At 48.2% G+C, this 18146-nt stretch overlaps 1 protein-coding gene across 1 annotated transcript in view; it reads right to left on the bottom strand.

Annotated features, from left to right (window-relative positions):
* Positions 1-5533: 5533 nt before the first annotated feature.
* Positions 5534-18146, bottom strand: part of LOC122391183 (growth hormone secretagogue receptor type 1-like) — a 61596-nt gene continuing 48983 nt past the window's right edge. The window contains exons 2-3 of the mRNA XM_043384863.1: positions 10133-10313; positions 5534-8539 (exon numbers count right to left, since the gene is read on the bottom strand). Coding sequence (XP_043240798.1) covers positions 7711-8539; positions 10133-10313 — 1010 coding nt within the window. The 3' untranslated portion in view covers positions 5534-7710. The remainder of the gene's footprint in view (positions 8540-10132; positions 10314-18146) is intronic.

The following is an 18146-nucleotide window of genomic DNA, read 5'->3' as shown; positions in this document are numbered from 1 at the left end:
TTACCGACGAGCCTCCAGAGCCCCCACACCTCCCCCTCAGCGCCCACACCTCAATGCCTCTCCGGAGACGGGACTGAAGTAAGGTGATTCCGGTGGTCCAACAGGATAGAGAGACGCAATATCCTAACGTTGTTATGAAATCGGAGAAAGTCGCCGCACGATGCACCCCGCAGCGGTAAAAACAGCAGCGGGCGAAACAACTTCATCTTTTCAGAGAAAACTTGTGGAGTGTTGAACGAAAACTGATATGGTGAGGCGTTTGGATATAGCGTTTCTTTCAGCCTTTCCATTCAACAAATTAGAACATACGTGCGACGCGTGAAACCGAAACGCATTTCATCCCCTATGATGAAATAGAAGACATTACCGCTGACGCATTTTAACAAAATGACGTCATGAGCTTAGACTCCACTGACCATTCACACTTAAGTGAAACTGTGTGAATGAAGTGAAAACTATGTAGTTTTCGTTAAATGGTGCTGTGCCTGTAGGTCCCCATCGCTGCATTATCCTAGAAAAAGAAACTCGAGCGTTCAAACTTAACAACCTGCGGACATGGACATTGGGGATCGAAAGTAGTCTTAGCAGCAGCTGAGAGAGACCGGAGATACGGAGGTCGTGATCGCTCACTCACTCACTCACTCACTCACTCGCTCACTCACTCACTTACTCACTCACTCACCGGCTCAGCTCACGACCCACTGCTGCCGGCGGCGGCGGCGCGCTGTTGAATTGAGACCGTCTGGGCGCGCGTCCGTGACAGGTTGATTTGTGGGCTCGGTAAACGGCTTCTCCAGTCGCCCGGGGCGCTCAGTCGTGACACTCAATCTGAGGAGGTGGCGCAGCGCCACACGCGCAGCCAGTTATGTCCGCTCAGTCGTGCGTGTCTCGGAGGACCGGGACCGAGAAAACACGACCCGCCCGCTCCACCCGCGCACGAGAGACCGTCGTTGGTGCTGTTCCGAGCGTGGGAGAAACACGCGGAGAGAGATAGAGAGAGAGAGAGAGAGAGAGAGAGAGAGAGAGAGAGAGAGAGAGAGAGAGAGAGAGAGAGGGAAAGAGAGAGAGAGAGGGAAAGAGAGAGAGAGAGGGAAAGAGGTGATGTTTCACTTATTCAATAAAATAGGCATGTGTCTCGGCAGGACATCTCTATTTTGGACCGCCTAATTAAGTCGATAAATGCAACCTCCGGCCTTGGCTTAAATTGCAGTTCCATCAGCATTCGAGTCTCACTTAAGGTCTGAGCAAGCAAAGGTCGGGTCAGGTCAGGTCGGGTCAAGTCGTGTCAGGTCGCGTCAGGTGGTGTCAGGTCGGGTCAGACCGGTCTCAGTCGGGACGCAGCCGGTCAGAAGGACGCGGCCATCCATCCGCGGACACGGCCGCACAGCGCCCTCCAATTTGGCCCGATTGGCAAATTGGTCGAGAGTGCGGCGCTCGGACGCACTCGTGTGGAGCCGGCCGCGCTGATCCTGTTAGGGCCCCCCCCCCCCCCCCGAGACACGCCGTGACCACGAGTGTCTCAGGGAGCTGGCAAAGTCAGCACGTGATCGTCTGAGGCATGTATTTACGTAAGTCATCGGAAAGTAAGATGCGGCTAGGTGCACATTTCTGCTTTTTTGCTAAGGAGAGCAAAAATAATTTGTTAGTCTTTTAGAAATGTTCTCTATCTGTACCGTTTAATATTTTCTTAACGGGATATGATGCCAATGAGCATCATGTGCTCTATTTCACCATGCAATTAAAAGTTCAGTTTTGAAACCCTTTCTCCAGGAAAAATACTTTCATCTCCTAAGTGGTTGAGACAGCTGCACTTGATTTAACACATCTGACTGATTATGAAACTTGGTTATACCTATTGGCAAACGGCAAAATATATTTCCATTTTGCACTAGCGATACATGGGCACGGTGCGCATAGATTCCACGTGAGTCAACCTTTGAAAAGGATTGACGCAATGGAGAGAATATGACGCCAGTCTGCCATTCCGGCGTTTTGGAGGTGACTCCAGTCCCATTTGGATTCCGATCTATCCCTGTCTGGTACAGCCGTCCGGCGTTCCCTGCGAATTCTGCCCCAGTTCTCGCTCCAATCATTCACAGTTGATGCAGTAAACTTGTCCGCCAAGCTGGCGCTGGCCAAACGTCCGCCAGTTCTGGACCGGCCGGCGGGAGGGATAGCTCGCAGTTGACAGTTCTAACACAGACTCAATTCAGCAGGAAAACCGTAGCAAGATCCATTGCCCATGAATCGAAGAAATGTCCATTGTTCATCAAAGAATTTTCCGCAGATTGGATTATGTCGTGATAAGTTTCGCCCGGTTTCTATGAGTGACGATGGAACTGTATCACTTCTTCGCTAGAAACAGTAGCTTAAATCTGGTGTTATTCGGCATCATCTTTTGAATATGTCCTACGGTATAATGTGCAAATTTGACACTAATGACATCATAACACCGAATTGGTGTATATCCGTGATTTATATTGACAGAAAAGTGAAAACGGAGCATTATGAACTTCAACACATTGAAAAATATTCAAATTATCATGGCCTCTCTAATGTGCTTACCTTGGCTTCATCTGAATCCTGCATGGACCGTAACCGTCAAATTATAAGCTAAGTAACAGAAACTCGCGCAATAAACCTGGCCATTATGTGGCCTAGGGTGTTTGTTAAGCCCACTGCAGACATTGAATGCGGTCATTACGTCATTTGCCGGCCAGCTGATTGTGCTACATTGCCGACTGACATGTCCTGCAGCCGTTGAATACACTGAGCGTAAATTAAGTGTTTGTTTTCAGTCCTACTTTTAAACTCTACCAGCGAACATTCTAGCAAAGGTCCCACGTTAACAGTTATCTAACTTACCTTTCCAAAGTTATCGGGACCTCTATGGATCTATCCTCTATGAATGCTCGTTTCGTGTCGATTTAGGACCGCAGTCGGCTCGAGTTTTCCCAAGAGGCTCCATTGTGCGTGCCGTGTTGTCGGGGTGCGTAGGACAGTCCTGGTGGCCAGCCCTCCCGTCGACAGATATGAATAGAGGGAGATGGTGCGTGCGAGGTCAGTCACAGGATCAGATCAGACGGCCGCAGATCAGACGATGTATTTCGGTTGTCGGCGTATTTGGTGTGAGAGGCGCGCGCCACGCGGCGCCAGCAGCCGTGGAGGTGATGGAATAAGATCTACGACAAGATGTAAGATCTTATCTGTGCCACGAGATGACAGACGTATCTTCATGCGGAGAGTAAAACAGCTCACATTTTTTGTGATCGACGCGGAAAGGATAGAAGTTGGGTTGTTTGTGGTGAATATGACGGATGCGGTATCATAATATGATGCGCATCCCCGAGGGATTGAGCATTGGAATTCGGATGTAACTATTTAGATATTGTCAGTAAAATGTTGTAAACAAGATGGAGATGAAAATGATGGGTAATGCTATCCGGATACGCAATATGCTTACCCAATTTCTAGCTTCTAACTACCGTCATTTTACGTTATTTCTTGGATCTTCAGGAATAGGAATGTGAATACCTTGAATGTTCGGCTGATTATAATTTCTATTTACGTATCTTTTACCAATAAATCATCGTCTACCAACATTTTAATGCAGGAAACATCAGGATAATCGCATTAGCTTGATGCCTATCTGACGAGACTTTAAGCCTACTACAGGGAATGTGGGTGATCCGTATTATCCTGATAGGCACTAGTTAAACACAAAGCGGTGTCCCAGGGAAGGCCCTCCACCCCGGGCCGGGGACGTGTCAATATTTCCCAGCTGTCGAGGGCGACTATGACGCGCTATGGCCATCGTAAACAGTTCACGTCGGCGGCGGCCCACCACATTTCTGCGAAACTCGCTGCGGCAGCATTTTCATCAGTTTATGCACCGAGCCGACCACTCAGCAGTCCCGGAGATATTGGAAGACGAAAATATCGCCGCGCCGTCAAATTGTGCCCGCTCGTCGCCGGCTGTCTCCACTCATTTCCCCGGTCGGGAGCGGGGCTCTCCTTATCTCCGTCGGCCGCCGGACTCTCGAACGTTCCACTGTGTCGAAAAATCGGCCGGTGAGGATAGCTCTGCCGGTAGTGGACATCCAGGACAGTCATGGCGACTGGTACCGTGTTGATGCCGAACTTCGTCATTCTATGCACTCGTTACGCTCTCACAAACTGCAGCCAAGGCTGAAAAATTCGAGCACCCGGACCGTCTATAACATGGAACGGCCGTGCCCCGACACTGGCTTACAGGGTACATTGGTAGCACGGGTCATTGGGCATCCTGTGCATTGTGCAACAGACTCCCAGCAGTGCGACCTGAACACAGGGAGAGGGGAGGGAGACCGGCAGAGGACAGATCGCGGCGGCGGACGGGCAGGAAGGCTAACGTGTGAAATAACATCAGAGTGATTGCAAATGAAATGTTGAAGTTTGGTAGCTTGAAATGGTAAAAAAACAGGCTGGGTGACTTCAAATAAACAGACTGCATCTAGTGTCTTCCAAACAACGTTTCAACTCCAATAAGAATGCAAGAGACACTTTCATCTAAAATATATGCAAATCAATAATGAGAAGGCGTAAACGTAATGGCAAACGGCAGTAATATGAATGTAACGCCACGCAACTCATAATCCTGACAGTTGTTTCTTCTTCTTTTTTGCAAATCACTGACAGTTTTCGTTCGCTACCGCATAGTTACATGGCTCGTCGGGTCACTAATATAGATCGACTCTCCCGAGCAGCGCTTATGTATATTAGCATCTGCGGCTGGGCGGCGCTCCATGCCGGGCAGAAATCGAAGGTGCTCGGTCGGCCGTGGCTCCCGGAGGATGACCTATCCAGGACCCGCTCCCCGGGGACGGCGATGGGATAAGATCAGCGGTGGCGGTCGCAGCGCTGCACGGCACCAGTGCGCTGGGGCTGGTCGGGCGGCGGCAGAGCGCGTCTGACCTGATCTGGGAGACAGCTCTGCTGGAGAAGGCTGAAAGGGTGGACGAAATGCAGTACAGCGCGGCGAAGATCATTCGATTCGGCATAACGGAGATCGGTTAATATTTCTGTTGGCTTGGATGCAAAAATTGAGCTCCGAAGGATTGATATTCTATCGACTGCAAAAGGCGACCTCAGCACTGGATCGTACCGAGGCTGTCCATCACGCCGTTTTACAATGTAAAAGAAGCTCTCGTACGTCTGATCGTGTGTAATCTCAGAGCGTGCAGCGCTCATGTCCTGTCGTCACCCGGCGGCCGGCCGTTTTGTCGATGCTATCGTCTGTGACAGGGCGGCCCAGTGACCGCGTCTGTAGCGAGTCCACGGTGCGTGTTCGACGTCCGATCGCGGGTGGGCCGGAGCATTTGCACCGGTGGTCGGTGTCGCGGCGACTGCAGGTATCTGACCGGGGCCATGTCTGAATGGCGCCGGCTGCATACGCGAGCCGGGAGTTCCGCTACCCGGCCGCCTGAACAGGATGAGACGAGTCGGGGACACCAGGACTGCAGTTGTTGGGATTGATGCAAAACAGAAAGGCCAGTAAAGACGGCGATGTTTATTTCAGTATTGTATGAAACTAAAAAATGCGCTGCAAAATTAATAAACACTATAGATGAATGAGCTGGTGCCACATAAAACACAGTGAGACACTTTATGTAGGTAAAGGTACATACATAGGGTTTATACACTTTTCAAGGTCAGAGAAAGTACTATCTGAAAAAATAATGCAAAGCTTGACAGCTCACATCAAACAACCATGCAACATATACTTTACAATAACCACGCCCACCCTCTCTGCACACTCTCAACTCTCACTGGCCCACTCTCACTACCTTTCTCTGCACTGCAAAATTCAGTGCATTAATTTCATGGTGTATGTACGCATTTGAGGATAACGTATGTACTATGTAGTAGGTATAAGCGACAAAAGCGACACTTTTGACTTAAAATCGATAGATGACATATTCAAGCATCTTACACGCCAGCGGTCACAGATAGGAACAATGAAGAAACTTCACAAAGGTACCATTCTCCTCGTACCTACTTCTGCACGTGATCTTAACATAGGTACACATATGAAACATCACAGCAGCACAACACACAGTTTTGCGACGTGAGCCATGACCTTCGAGCTATGAATGATGCACGGTCAGCCTTATATTAAAGGGATATTACATTACATTAAGAAAATGCTCTCTGACTGATATGTGACACAGCCCATGTCACCTGCTTCAAACATTCGTCCTAGGTCGTTTATTAAAGGTTCCCGTTTCATTTATGACAGTGAATAAGTGAACACGTCACCTTAGGTGCGTGTAAACGATGCAGGCCTGGAACGATTCCATAAATATTGGGACACATTTCGGCCCAGATAATTATTTAAGGGCTGTTTTCATTGGCAGATAAATAAATACTTTGCGACATTGACTTCAGTTAGATCAAAACAATAAATGATCAAGTTCAGTAGAATGAAATCAAGAGCACATATATGTAGGTAAGCATAATTTGTTCTGATAATGCTGGCATTGCAACATGATATTGTAAATTTTGTTTAAAATCTAATAGAAATGTGTTACGAAGACCATTTTTTTAACATGCATTTGATTTGTATTTTTTGTTGTAGTTTCTGTTATGAAGGAAGTTTCAAGTTACAGCTCTGAATCCCATTTAGATGCAATTAATTTAGATGCAATTAATACCAGCAACTTTGTGTCACCGTTGTCTCTAAAAATGCTGAATGGCATGATACAGTCATAATCGAAACTATATTTTCTCCCCTGGTAGATCTCTCGCAGTTCATAAATATGATAATATTATGTGAGCTGAAATGACTGTACACTGTACCTACACTAGTTCATAAGAAGGGATGCGACTAAATTAGCTATTTTTATATAGCCGGCATCGCATATATAATCTATTTCTACGCTACTGCTTAGGAAGGTCACCACATGGTGGGTACGGGATTTTGGCTTCTACACTACTACTCTCTTGTTCAGTCACATTACGAACACCATTACATCAGCCACCGCTCAGAGCGAAGCAACGAGCCAGCGAGAACAATAACATCTACGGGTAACACAAGTACGATGTTGAGATAGACTCTGTCTTCAGCCACTTGTCCAGCCCAACTCGCTAGTAGACACCAAACCACGGGATCTGGCAGCCGACACCAAACACCTAACGGGGGGCCGTGAGCTCAGGTCACTGCGGAGTCTAGCCAGCCCTCTGCGCAGCTCCCAGGCGTTGCGGCCGCGGGTCGGGCCGGACCGGCCGATATGGGGCGGGGGTCGTCAGCCGGTGCGTCGCCCGACCCCGGCGGTCAGCCGGCGCGCCGGCCCGGTTTTTACAGCGTCCGCCGCCCCGATAGCGCATCTCGCCCTTCACAAGGACTTCCAGGCGGGCTGTTTGGAATTCCAGGAGGGACGCCGTCCCAGTGGAGCCACGCTCAGTCACCGCCCCTATCCGATCCATCGGCGGCGTCTCCTGAACGGCCTGTCATCAATTACCGCGCATCGCCGCCTTCTTACCGAGACATATCCCCACTGTCGACACTGTGGTGCACCATCTCCCCCGATCGCACCCTTCACACTCTGATCCCCAATCGGCGACTTAGATCTGACTCAACTATCAGTCCTTCAGAATCTGAAGATCACAACCTTAGCACACACATTAATCACAACACCGATCCGCATCCTGAGCAGTGCCGGTGCGGCCGTCTCAGACGCAGTCCACGGCACCGTTGCCGGTGTTGCCGTTCACCTCCTTGATGACGCTGGAGGTGCGGTCCAGACTGTGGAGCCGCTCCAGCTGCCAGGAGCCGCCGCGCGCCAGCTCGTGCGCCCGGCTGCCGCCGTTCCGGCTGAGCACCGAGGCGCAGCTGCTCTGGCGGCCGTACCGACAGGTGGCAGCCGGCGAGTGCTGCGCCTCCACCCGCAGCACGCTGTTGAGCCGCGAGCTGTTGGTGGACGAGGCCGTGTTGAAGGTGCTCTGGCGGCTCAGGTGCCGGGCCGCCGGCGGCATGCCCAGCACCTTGAGGAACGCCTCGCGGAACTTGGACGACATGACGTTGTAGAGGATGGGGTTCATGGAGCAGTTGATGTACACCATGATGCGGATGAAGAAACGGATGTTGTGGTACAGCTCCGGCCCCAGCGAGATGACAGTCGCGTCGTCGGCGATGATGACGAACAGGCGGAACACGCAGGCGGGCAGCATGCAGCAGAAGAAGCAGACGATGACGGCGATCAGCATGACAACCACCTGTTTGCGGGCGCGGTAGTTGCTGGTCTCGGCGCCGCTGCGCGGGTCGTGGCTGCGCGAGATGCGGAAGTTGGAGCGCTCGGTGCGCGGCTCCCGGATCAGGTGCAGCGTGATGACCGAGTACAGCGCCAGCAGCACCAGCATCGGCATGAAGAAGAACACCACGTCCTTGGCGATGTAGTACATCTGCTTCAGGGTGGTGTTGGCTGCCGTGACGCAGACGGGCACCTTCTGGGAGCCGGTCGTGTAGTCGGTCATGTAGTACTGCACGATCCACAGGATCGGGCTGCAAAGCACACAGACAAACCGGCGGTAAGTTGGCCGCTGTGCCTGATGCAACGCGCCGCCGCGCTGCCTCAGACAATGCGCTTTGATTTATAGCTGTCGTCGCGGCGTCGGCAGGGCGGCTGGCGCACCCTGCACGGACAGATCGCGCCGCCTCCGAGTGATCGCTTCCGTCGCGGAATGTGACCAGCACGAGCGTCTTCCCGTGCCAGTCACGTCGGACGGGGACACTTACGTCTAAATATGGCCGCAATAAAGAGCCGCGCCCCACCCTGAGGTTCGCCGTAAACGATAAATCTCCACCTACGGGCTGCATTGCCCGTCAGGAGCCTCCTTTACGGCAGTGGGCATTCTTCATAGCCACCGGGTGCGAAGGTGCTTCGGGCTCATTTGATGTCAGGTCAGAGGGCATGTTCTGTTAAAAGAACACACGATTGCGTGGCATCACGCTTTTCATTTCCATGATCAAGCGCCTCCGTATCATACGGCATCGGGAAAAAATATTAAATAAAGTTTGTCTCTCCAGTAAACACGCTTTCCATTGGATGCGTTGTGTTCCCTTACTCCATAAAACATACATATTATGCTTACCCGTCTTAGCCGACATAAAGAAACCTCGATTGCATCGAGCACCTTGCATCAAGCGCTACCTATGGGCTTCAGTTCATTTTACCTGAACCCGAACACTGTAGTTTATAAAAAATCACAGCTATTATCTACCCGAGAGACTTGCTAATTTTATTGCTGATCTCTTGTTTCGGACTAGAAAAGTGATGACTCATGTATTTACATATTTTCAATAAGACCATTTATCTAGAGTTTAACAGGTTCCGATTTTGCACTGCAACAATGTTCAGCCGGGTTCAGGATTCCGTTAGACTTTGATTTACTTGCGCTCCTCAATCCGCTTGAGACTATTGAGGAAGAGGTCAATCGGCGGGTCATATAGCCTAACTAGTCAGGTCGTTAACGGAGCAAAAATGTGCTCTTTTGATTGACGAATTGACCCATCTGTCACAATAAATTGCTCTGCATAGCCATTTTAAAGGCTAGGAAATTATTCCTCCTTTTCTTAAAAGTTATGTTTTATTCTTTTATTATTGCAAGATCAACAGGTACGTTTCAAAATAATCTATCCCTACCAATCCTCCTCTCATCAGACTTCTAGCTCCTTCCTCTCATCCCAGCGCCGCCGAATATCCCGAGTCCCGACTGACCCCTCCCTTGGCCGCTCCGCTCGGGCTCACCTGGAGGTTAGGATGACCGTCAGCTGACTCACCTGGAGGTCAGTCGACTCACCTGGAGGTCAGTCGACTCACCTGGAGGTCAGTCGACTCACCTGGAGGTGATTAATGATTATGACCGTCAGCCGACTCATCTGGAGGTCAGCTGACTCACCTGGAGGTCAGTCGATTCACCTGGAGGTGATTATGGCCGTCAGCCGACTCACCTGGAGGTCAGCTGACTCAGCTGGAGGTCAGTTGGATCACCTGGAGGTCAGTTGGATCACCTGGAGGTCAGCTGGATCACCTGGAGGTGATGATGGCTGTCAGCCGACTCACCTGGAGGTGATTATGGCCGTCAGGTGACTCACCTGGAGGTGATGATGGCCGTCAGCCAGACGACCACGATGACCACCAGGGCGCGCATCTTGGTCCACGTGTAGCCGGCGCGCAGCGGCTTGCAGATGGCGTAGTACCGCTCCATCGATATGGCCATGATGGTCAGCACTGAGACGTTGGCCACCAATTGCTCCAGGAACGGCACCGTCATGCCTGGGTGGAGGGGAGCGCAGCCGGTCAGACGGAGAGCGCGCCGCCCGGCGGCCCGTTTATAGGCTATCCTATCAGCAGAGCCGCACATTGGCGTCTAATAGAACGGGACACAGCTGAATGGGGAGGAAATGGCCACAGCTGAGTCCCCGTGACACCGACCGACAGCGAGCTGAATATATCAGAATACAGTGAGACACATCAGCACTCCAAGGAGGATCATGTGAAAAGTCACGTTTACTGCTTTTGAGCGGACAATATACAAAATAAGGACGATAGACAGTCATGAAAATGACCAATGTAAAATTAATGAGAAAAATGATGAGCTCAAGGGTCTGTGGAAAGCTCCGTCGCTGCCGCCCTTTCCGTATTCGATGGTGCGATCCGAAAAAGTGTTTGTGGTGCGCGCTTGTTTATTTTATCTTTTACATCATTTAACATTTTAAAGAAATGTTAATTAAAATAGCAATGAATCATGAAATCAGCATAAAATACCTTTATGTTCACAATTTTGGTCGTGCAGGAAAAATATGCATCACTTGTAGGAATAATCTATTTGCCGGAAGAGGGTTGCAACTATGTAGTGATGTCAATTACGGAAAATCGGAATACCGATACCAAACCAAATGCCAACCAAAACCAAGGGAAAATACCGAAACCAAACCAACTTGGGAAACTGAGGGAAATACCAACTTTTTACCGATTTATTAGCCTCTTATACATTAGTGAGGGTTTATGATACCAACAAAATACCAAACACATTACGATTGAAATACCAAATACCAAGTTGGTATCGGTTTGGTATCGGTATACCAAAAAGTTTGTATCCGATTGACATCTCTAGTTGCAACCTTATAAGGTTTGTTATTTGACGTTTTCAGAGTCAAATGTTTATTTGAAGTTGGTAAATATTGCAAACTTGCTGCTCTCACAATCCAATGTGACTGGATATTTTCAGTTTTCACCACATGTAAAGCGACATTTTGCTCAAAACAGGATGACTACCGTGTTAGTTCTGTTTCTAAACAATGAAGCTTGGTTGAAACCGGAAGTGGAACATGCAGCAAAACATCCCCTGTGTGGCTCTATCCAAGTGAATGGGACTTTGTATTTGTCCGTGTGGCATTGTTAGATAATGAAAATTAGCTGTTCGCGGTGTTGCGTCGCCACCAACAGCCCCTCATCATACTTTCCTGGCTGATATTATATTTTTGTTGCCTGTTGAGTTTCCTAGCTAGTATGCTGTATTATGTGCATGTGTATTTGCATACACATTAATTCCAAGAAAATATAGGTAAACGACAAGGTCATCTTACCAAGCGAATCAATCAGCAAACTCGCATGGTAGAAGGCTATTATTAGGTCTTTGTAGTGTAACTGTAGACATTTTCGCCCAATTCTCGGATCTTTATTAGCAGAGTATTCACCTATTCCACGGAATAGCTCTGATGATTCATTGATAATACTTGTTCATGCCCATACAATACGCCAATACATCACTCCAGCTTTTATCCCCACTAGTGTTGAATGAGGTTTCCAATAGCTACTGAGAAGTGAACCGATAAACCCCATCAGGATTGCCTGTATCAGTAGATATTCTACTTTAGACGCGACGCCAACGCGTTACTGATGTCTTCCAACAACGCGCCCTAAGATAAATGGCAAAAGTATCCAGACACACACACTGCACAGCTGTTAATTAACACTTATCTTCTGAGGAACTTCTGAAATGGACGTCTCTGGCACTGCCGGCACGCGTGACGCGGCTGCCGTCTATTTTCGGAAGTTACCGGACTCGGAAATTGGCGGAAGGTGGGTGGGGGTGTCTGTGGCGTGGCCAAGTAGCCCACCGACTGGACTCCAGTGGCTGGCTGTTCCAGATTGCATGGAACTGCGCAGGGCCGCAAAGATGCCGGAAGAACAATGAATGGCTATGGCTTTCGCGCGCATTTGTAAGTGCTTGCGTGAGCTGGGACCATGATATGGGTGCTCTTAAATTAACTGTTCCACGTTGGGATTGCTAAAACCATAGATAACATGAATCATAGATTCATGTTATCTATGCGCCCTATAGGTGCATAGATAACATGAATATAGGTGCATAGATAACATGAACCAAACCGGTGCGGAAAACAATAAGTTTTGCACCCTGTAGGTATCTACCTCACTTTTTTCTTCCAAAATAAATTCAATTAAGGCACAAACCATTTGATGTGCGACGTGCGTTATACCTACATTATACAAGTCAGTAGGCGGAACTATGGTCAAGCGTACCCATTTTCGGGAACGCATTTTCGTTCCCATGTTTGGGAACGATAAACCCAAATATGGGAACGCCATGTAGGCATTATTTAAAACAAGAAAAAGAACCGTTAAATGACGTCCAAAAAATATAAAACGATCGTGAACCGCCTGATATTTGTCTCAATATTGTTGGGAAAGAGTTTGATATTGTAAGGCCCATCGTAGTTTCAAATCGTTCCCCTATTTCTAAAGCAGTCCATCATCCGGGCCGCGAGCCCAAATTTGGGAACGCTCTCGTACACTGGCGCTGCAAGCGTTCCTTATTATGGGAACGGCGTACCCAAAATTGGGAACGATTTCACTGACGCCTTTCAGGGACTCTTTTCATTAACAAGCATCACGTCCAACGCCGCAAATTATTGTTAACGCAACAATCATCAGATGACCTTTCCGGCAAGACCGTCGCATGTTTCGCCCGGTCTTCTGCGCTTTTATTCCCGTCGATCTCGCAGCGGGCACACCCCCCTCTGCAGGATTACGTAATTCACAACGCTCAGCGATGTTCAACAAGGTCTTCCATACCTATATCCACCGTCCGCGCTGAGGGTGGAGACATGTCAAGCACCTGTCTGTTTATCACCGATAGTTGACGAGTACAAGGAAGTATCCAAAAATGGGAACGCTGAATATGTTACACCCTCAAAACACCTAGTCCCAATGAAAATCTAGTTTTTTCCTTTCTTGATGAGTGTAAGTGGCAAAAGGCCTGGTAGGATGGGCACGAGGAATTATCGAAATCAGCATAAAAATTATAAATAAGCCACACAGAGCGAGCTATATAAGAGAAATTCCCCCAAAACGATCACGCTTAGAAACACGGAAGACAAAAACCACGCTCATGACGCTCCTTATAAAACAACTCTAAACAGCTAGCATCCAAATAAAATATGTCTTTCCGGGAAGATATAATACAGCTGGATAATTTTCAACCGCTTAAACTGAGTTTACAACAGTAGCTCGGTAAATTCACTCACGTTCCACGCGGTCGTCCGCCCCGACACAAAAGTCAACAATATTACCTCGGGACCGTCCGCGTCTTCGCTTGCATTTGTCAGCATCTGGTGTCGATAGTATGAAAGTTCATAACCAGGCGAAAATTATTATACTTTACCTCAAACTAAAAAATGCTTCATTTTCCTTAAAATTGCATGTTAAATGTCGTATAACCCATATTTCCACCATTCTGTCATTTTCAAAAAATCATTAAAAATATCATTCCACGGTCAATTTCCTTGTTCCACGGTCAGATTAAAGATAGCTTTATGGAGATTTAGTAGATACTTAAATCAGCGTGCACTTTTTTGAGACGTGATGCACTTTTGAGTTTTAGTGGGAGAACGGCCGAAAAATTGCCTTCCGTTCTCATAAATGGGAACGCCCGTTCCCATATTTGGGAACTCCGTTCCCAAAAATGGGAACGTTCCTATATTTGGGTACTCATGACCATAGTTCCGCCTACTGAAGTATAGCTGATTTATTGTATTTAGACATTGTATGTATTAGTTAATTGTATTTAGACATCACAATAATTCTAATTATCTTCATCATAACAGCGCATTGTCGAGAAGATAAGATGCGATCGGGCAAAGCAGCGTCGTTGGCGCGTTTCCTCCTCCGTTACGGATCAGGGCACACTGAGATCTACATCCTAATTCCAGCTTCGCCTTCGGGTAGGTCATAAATGCCCCACATGACACAAAAGAAGCCCTAAAACCAGGCTCAATCCTGTCCACCATCCCCGAATAAAAGAAACAGGTCTCTCACGCTCTACCATTTTCGCTGCCTTTCCTCTGCTTTTTTATGTTATCCCTCCCATTCTCCCTTTCTCTTTCCCTCCCATCTAGACAGCCTCAAAGATTCAATGAAACGCCCCAAAACCTGGTGGAACACCAGCAGTAAGAAGACTGAGTGGTGGTTTAGATGGTTAGATTGTCGAAAGTCATCAGTGTTTGAGCGACTCTCGCCAATTTGTTTTTCCCTGGCTACTCATGACGGTCCGAGCCCGGTCGGGCGTGGCTGTCTAGTCGAGCGAGTGGCGCTGGAGAGAGACACGTTCACTGTTGAGTCGTCCACCGCTCGGCCGGCACTCTACCTTCCGACCGACGAGCTGGTCAGGCCGTTTGTTCCTGTTCTTCAGAAGGGAGGAGGGGGCGGAGGATCGGACGGTCGGCACAGGAAGGGATCCACTATCCACTGCACTGGGGCGGTTGCTGCCTTTATGAACCGCGCGCCAGATCCAGTCCCTCCCCGCTGACCTGTCTCACGCAAGGAGATGGACTTCCTTTCTGGTGACGTATTAATTGATAGCGTTTTCACAGTGAGACCCCGATGTCCGAGAGCCAATACTGCCCGGAGCCCATGCGTCAGACGAAATGAAGGTCGACTCGTCAACATTCTGCTGTCTCGCTGTTTGATGCTCTTCGATATGTTAGCTTATTTTGTGAAGATTAAAAATTGACAAGTGATACAGCAGACGTCCATGCTAATCTCATCAAGAACTGGATGTTTTGTCAGTTTTCATTAAATACGCTTGGCTCAGAATGCCAAATGGATTCCTCGTATTAGTTGGGTGGTCTCAACGTTATTAGCGACTAGCGAGGAAATGTGCGAAAATGATTAGCCATTCCACCGGCTTTGGGTCGTAATTGGCTAGATCAGGAGCCGCGATGAATTCCCTATCACCATGTCATGGGGTGGTCTCGTCAAGCTCGTCAGGACTTGATACCGCCGAAATGGTCGGCGCCAGACCGATCGTGTGGCTTATCGGGGCCCAGCGAGCCGCGCACCGAAACGCCGTGCCATAGCGCTCATGGCGCCCCCCAGCCAGGCTGCTGTTTTATCGCGGCCGACGGATGGCAGCCACAGATTATGACTGTCATTTATTATTTTCAGCCAACAACGCAATTACCATGGGAGAACAGTTTATCCTGAATACAATCCCCGGCTTAAACTGGGTTTTATAGCGTATGTAAAGTACACGGTAACTATCAGTTCATGGCATCGATTATCTAATCTCCATCATTGATCTGCAAGAAATTCGGTTACCGGCTTTGCCATTATTTATTTGTAAAAAAAAATGAAAATACTTTCACCGAGGAATACCAAGTGTGTACTCAACTGTATACGCGCAGCTTCAGCAATACGAGACGTCGGCCCATCAGCCAGAATTTCGATATTCACGCATACACGTGGCAAGAATCAGACCTCCTTCGGCAACCAAACCGGCAGGAAGCGGCGAGCATGGGACTGGATGACGGCCATCCCGTCATCTACTCACATCCAGACCGATGACGCCTGGGACTGCACGATGACGGGCGGCATCCTCCCGTGATGACGAGCGGCATGCCTCACCAGTGAATGGACTGTCAGATGTCATTCTGCCCGCCACGAGAAGTCATTGATAAATCAGTTTGTTAACCGCTCTAACTTGCAAATGTTCGGCGCTGGTTAACCCGCGCCCCAGTGGCGGTCTCAGCCAGCTTCGCCCTAGTGAGGGGGGGCATATGTTACCACCCACCTTTAACTCAAAAACTAAGAGGGCTAGAAAGACGCGGTAAAAAGTAGTCGATAGCTCTCAATGCGTACGTTTGAAAGTATTTCGGTCATTGTTCACCTTAGAGCAATATTTGGGTCACCAGAGGTCATCAAAGGTCAAAATTTGCCAATTGTCATGATATTTTTCAGAAAACATGCCGCTATCTCAGGAACTATGATAGCTAGGAAAACGCATGGAACAGCAATCGGTAGCTTTTGAACTCTTCTTTTGGAAAGGTCATTATCAATATTGACCTCAGGTCAACGGTTTAGCCTCCAGAGGGCAAAAAATCCAAAAATAGCCGTTTTTACGAAAAGTGTTTTTCGACAATAACTTTCGACTACAAAAAGCCACGACATTTCTATTGCCAGAATCGTGTTTCCCTCGCCGAGACGCGTGGAATGAACTATAATTTGACCTTGAAAGGTCAACTTGAAAATTTGACCTCAGGTCAAGGTCATGACCTGACCGGAAAAGGTCATGTTGCATATCAGTCGATGCGTCTCAACAAGACAAACACAATGAAACCATCCCCAGCGTTCTATCTCTTTCCAATCGCGAGTTATTGGCAAAAACTGTTTGTAGCCTCAAATGACCTCGGATGACCTTTCTAGAGGCTATCAGCAAAAATGACCCCTTGGTCGTCACGAGTGGACTAAATCATTGTGATTCTGAAATATTTGGACTGTTCCTATGCGTACACACGGATCTAGAGGCATTTTCATTTTTCTCCATTGACTTGTAATGGAAAGGTCAGGCCACTGACCTGACCTTAGGTCACGGATATAAAAAATCCGAGATATACAAATTGTAGGTGCCCATAACAGCATGCAATCCACCAAGTTTAAAACCTTTCTGACAAACATTGCAGGCTGGACATGATTGCAAACTTTTTTTTAGGCTTGGTCAGTTAACTTGACCTGGTGACCTGACCTGACATGACCTGGGGTCAAAAATTTCACACATTGTCCAAAATTGATGTACCAAAAGCTACCCAAAGCGGCGCGGCGCTACGCGCCGCGGTTTTTTATTCACACGCAAAAAACGCGACAGGGTGGTAACATATGCCCCCCCCCCCCACTGGGGCGAAGGTTAAAGGCGTTGTTGGTTTTATGGACACACCAGTATGACGGCGGCATCATCAAAAGCATGCCAGAGTCGTTTGAACTAGCTTTGACTGCATAGTTAAGCGGAAAAATAGATTGTTTTTTTTTGCTTAGAGAATCTCATATTGCTTTACTGAACAAGGCTATGGATAATTTCAAATGTAATTGCGGCGAGCATCATAAATGACATAAGAGTCTTTCAGAAATGAAAACGGTGCGCTTGATTGCACTGCTACAAATCACTCGACGTTTTTAAGATATTTCGTTCACAAGGATTATCTTCGAGGCCAATTAGACCGAAGTTTAATTGCTGAAAAGCTTTAAAGATGCAAACGTTTTACCATATACGTAGGTGAGTTGAAAATGTGGTTACATACCATGACAAGCTCCTAAACATGAAACATCACGAAGCCTACCTCTCGGTGGCGGTAACCAAAGGTATTTAAAGGCTCACTGTCACGCAACCATTAGTTTTCAGTCCAATCATTTTCATTAATTCATTTTACTTTACATACAGGTTCCGCAAATAGCATCGAGCTGAAGTTTATCAGTGCAAAAAGTGCGCCGTTTCCGTGCGCGCTTCAGGATCTGTCAGCGCAGCTTCAACTGACACCAATCGATAAACGATATAATATAGCCACTATAAGTCGACATATATAAGCACGCATAGCCTTCTTCTTAGCGACTCTCACGAACTGGAATAGGTCGGATTCTCTGCATGTGTTTCGAGGCGGCCTTATACACGGCCGACGACCACGGGCAGCCTTGTTTGAGATGAATGACGGCCGGGCCGTTTGGCCGACGTGCCCGCCGACAGCGCTTTATGGCTGAATGATTTGGCCAATGCATGCAAGGGCTATCAGCGCCCTGATGTATGTGGTGCGAAGATGT

This window comes from Amphibalanus amphitrite, unplaced genomic scaffold (genome assembly GCF_019059575.1).
Source record: "Amphibalanus amphitrite isolate SeventyFive unplaced genomic scaffold, NRLGWU_Aamphi_draft 000021F_arrow, whole genome shotgun sequence".
NCBI lineage: Eukaryota > Metazoa > Arthropoda > Thecostraca > Balanomorpha > Balanidae > Amphibalanus > Amphibalanus amphitrite.
This window is presented reverse-complemented; position numbering and strand designations above follow the sequence as displayed.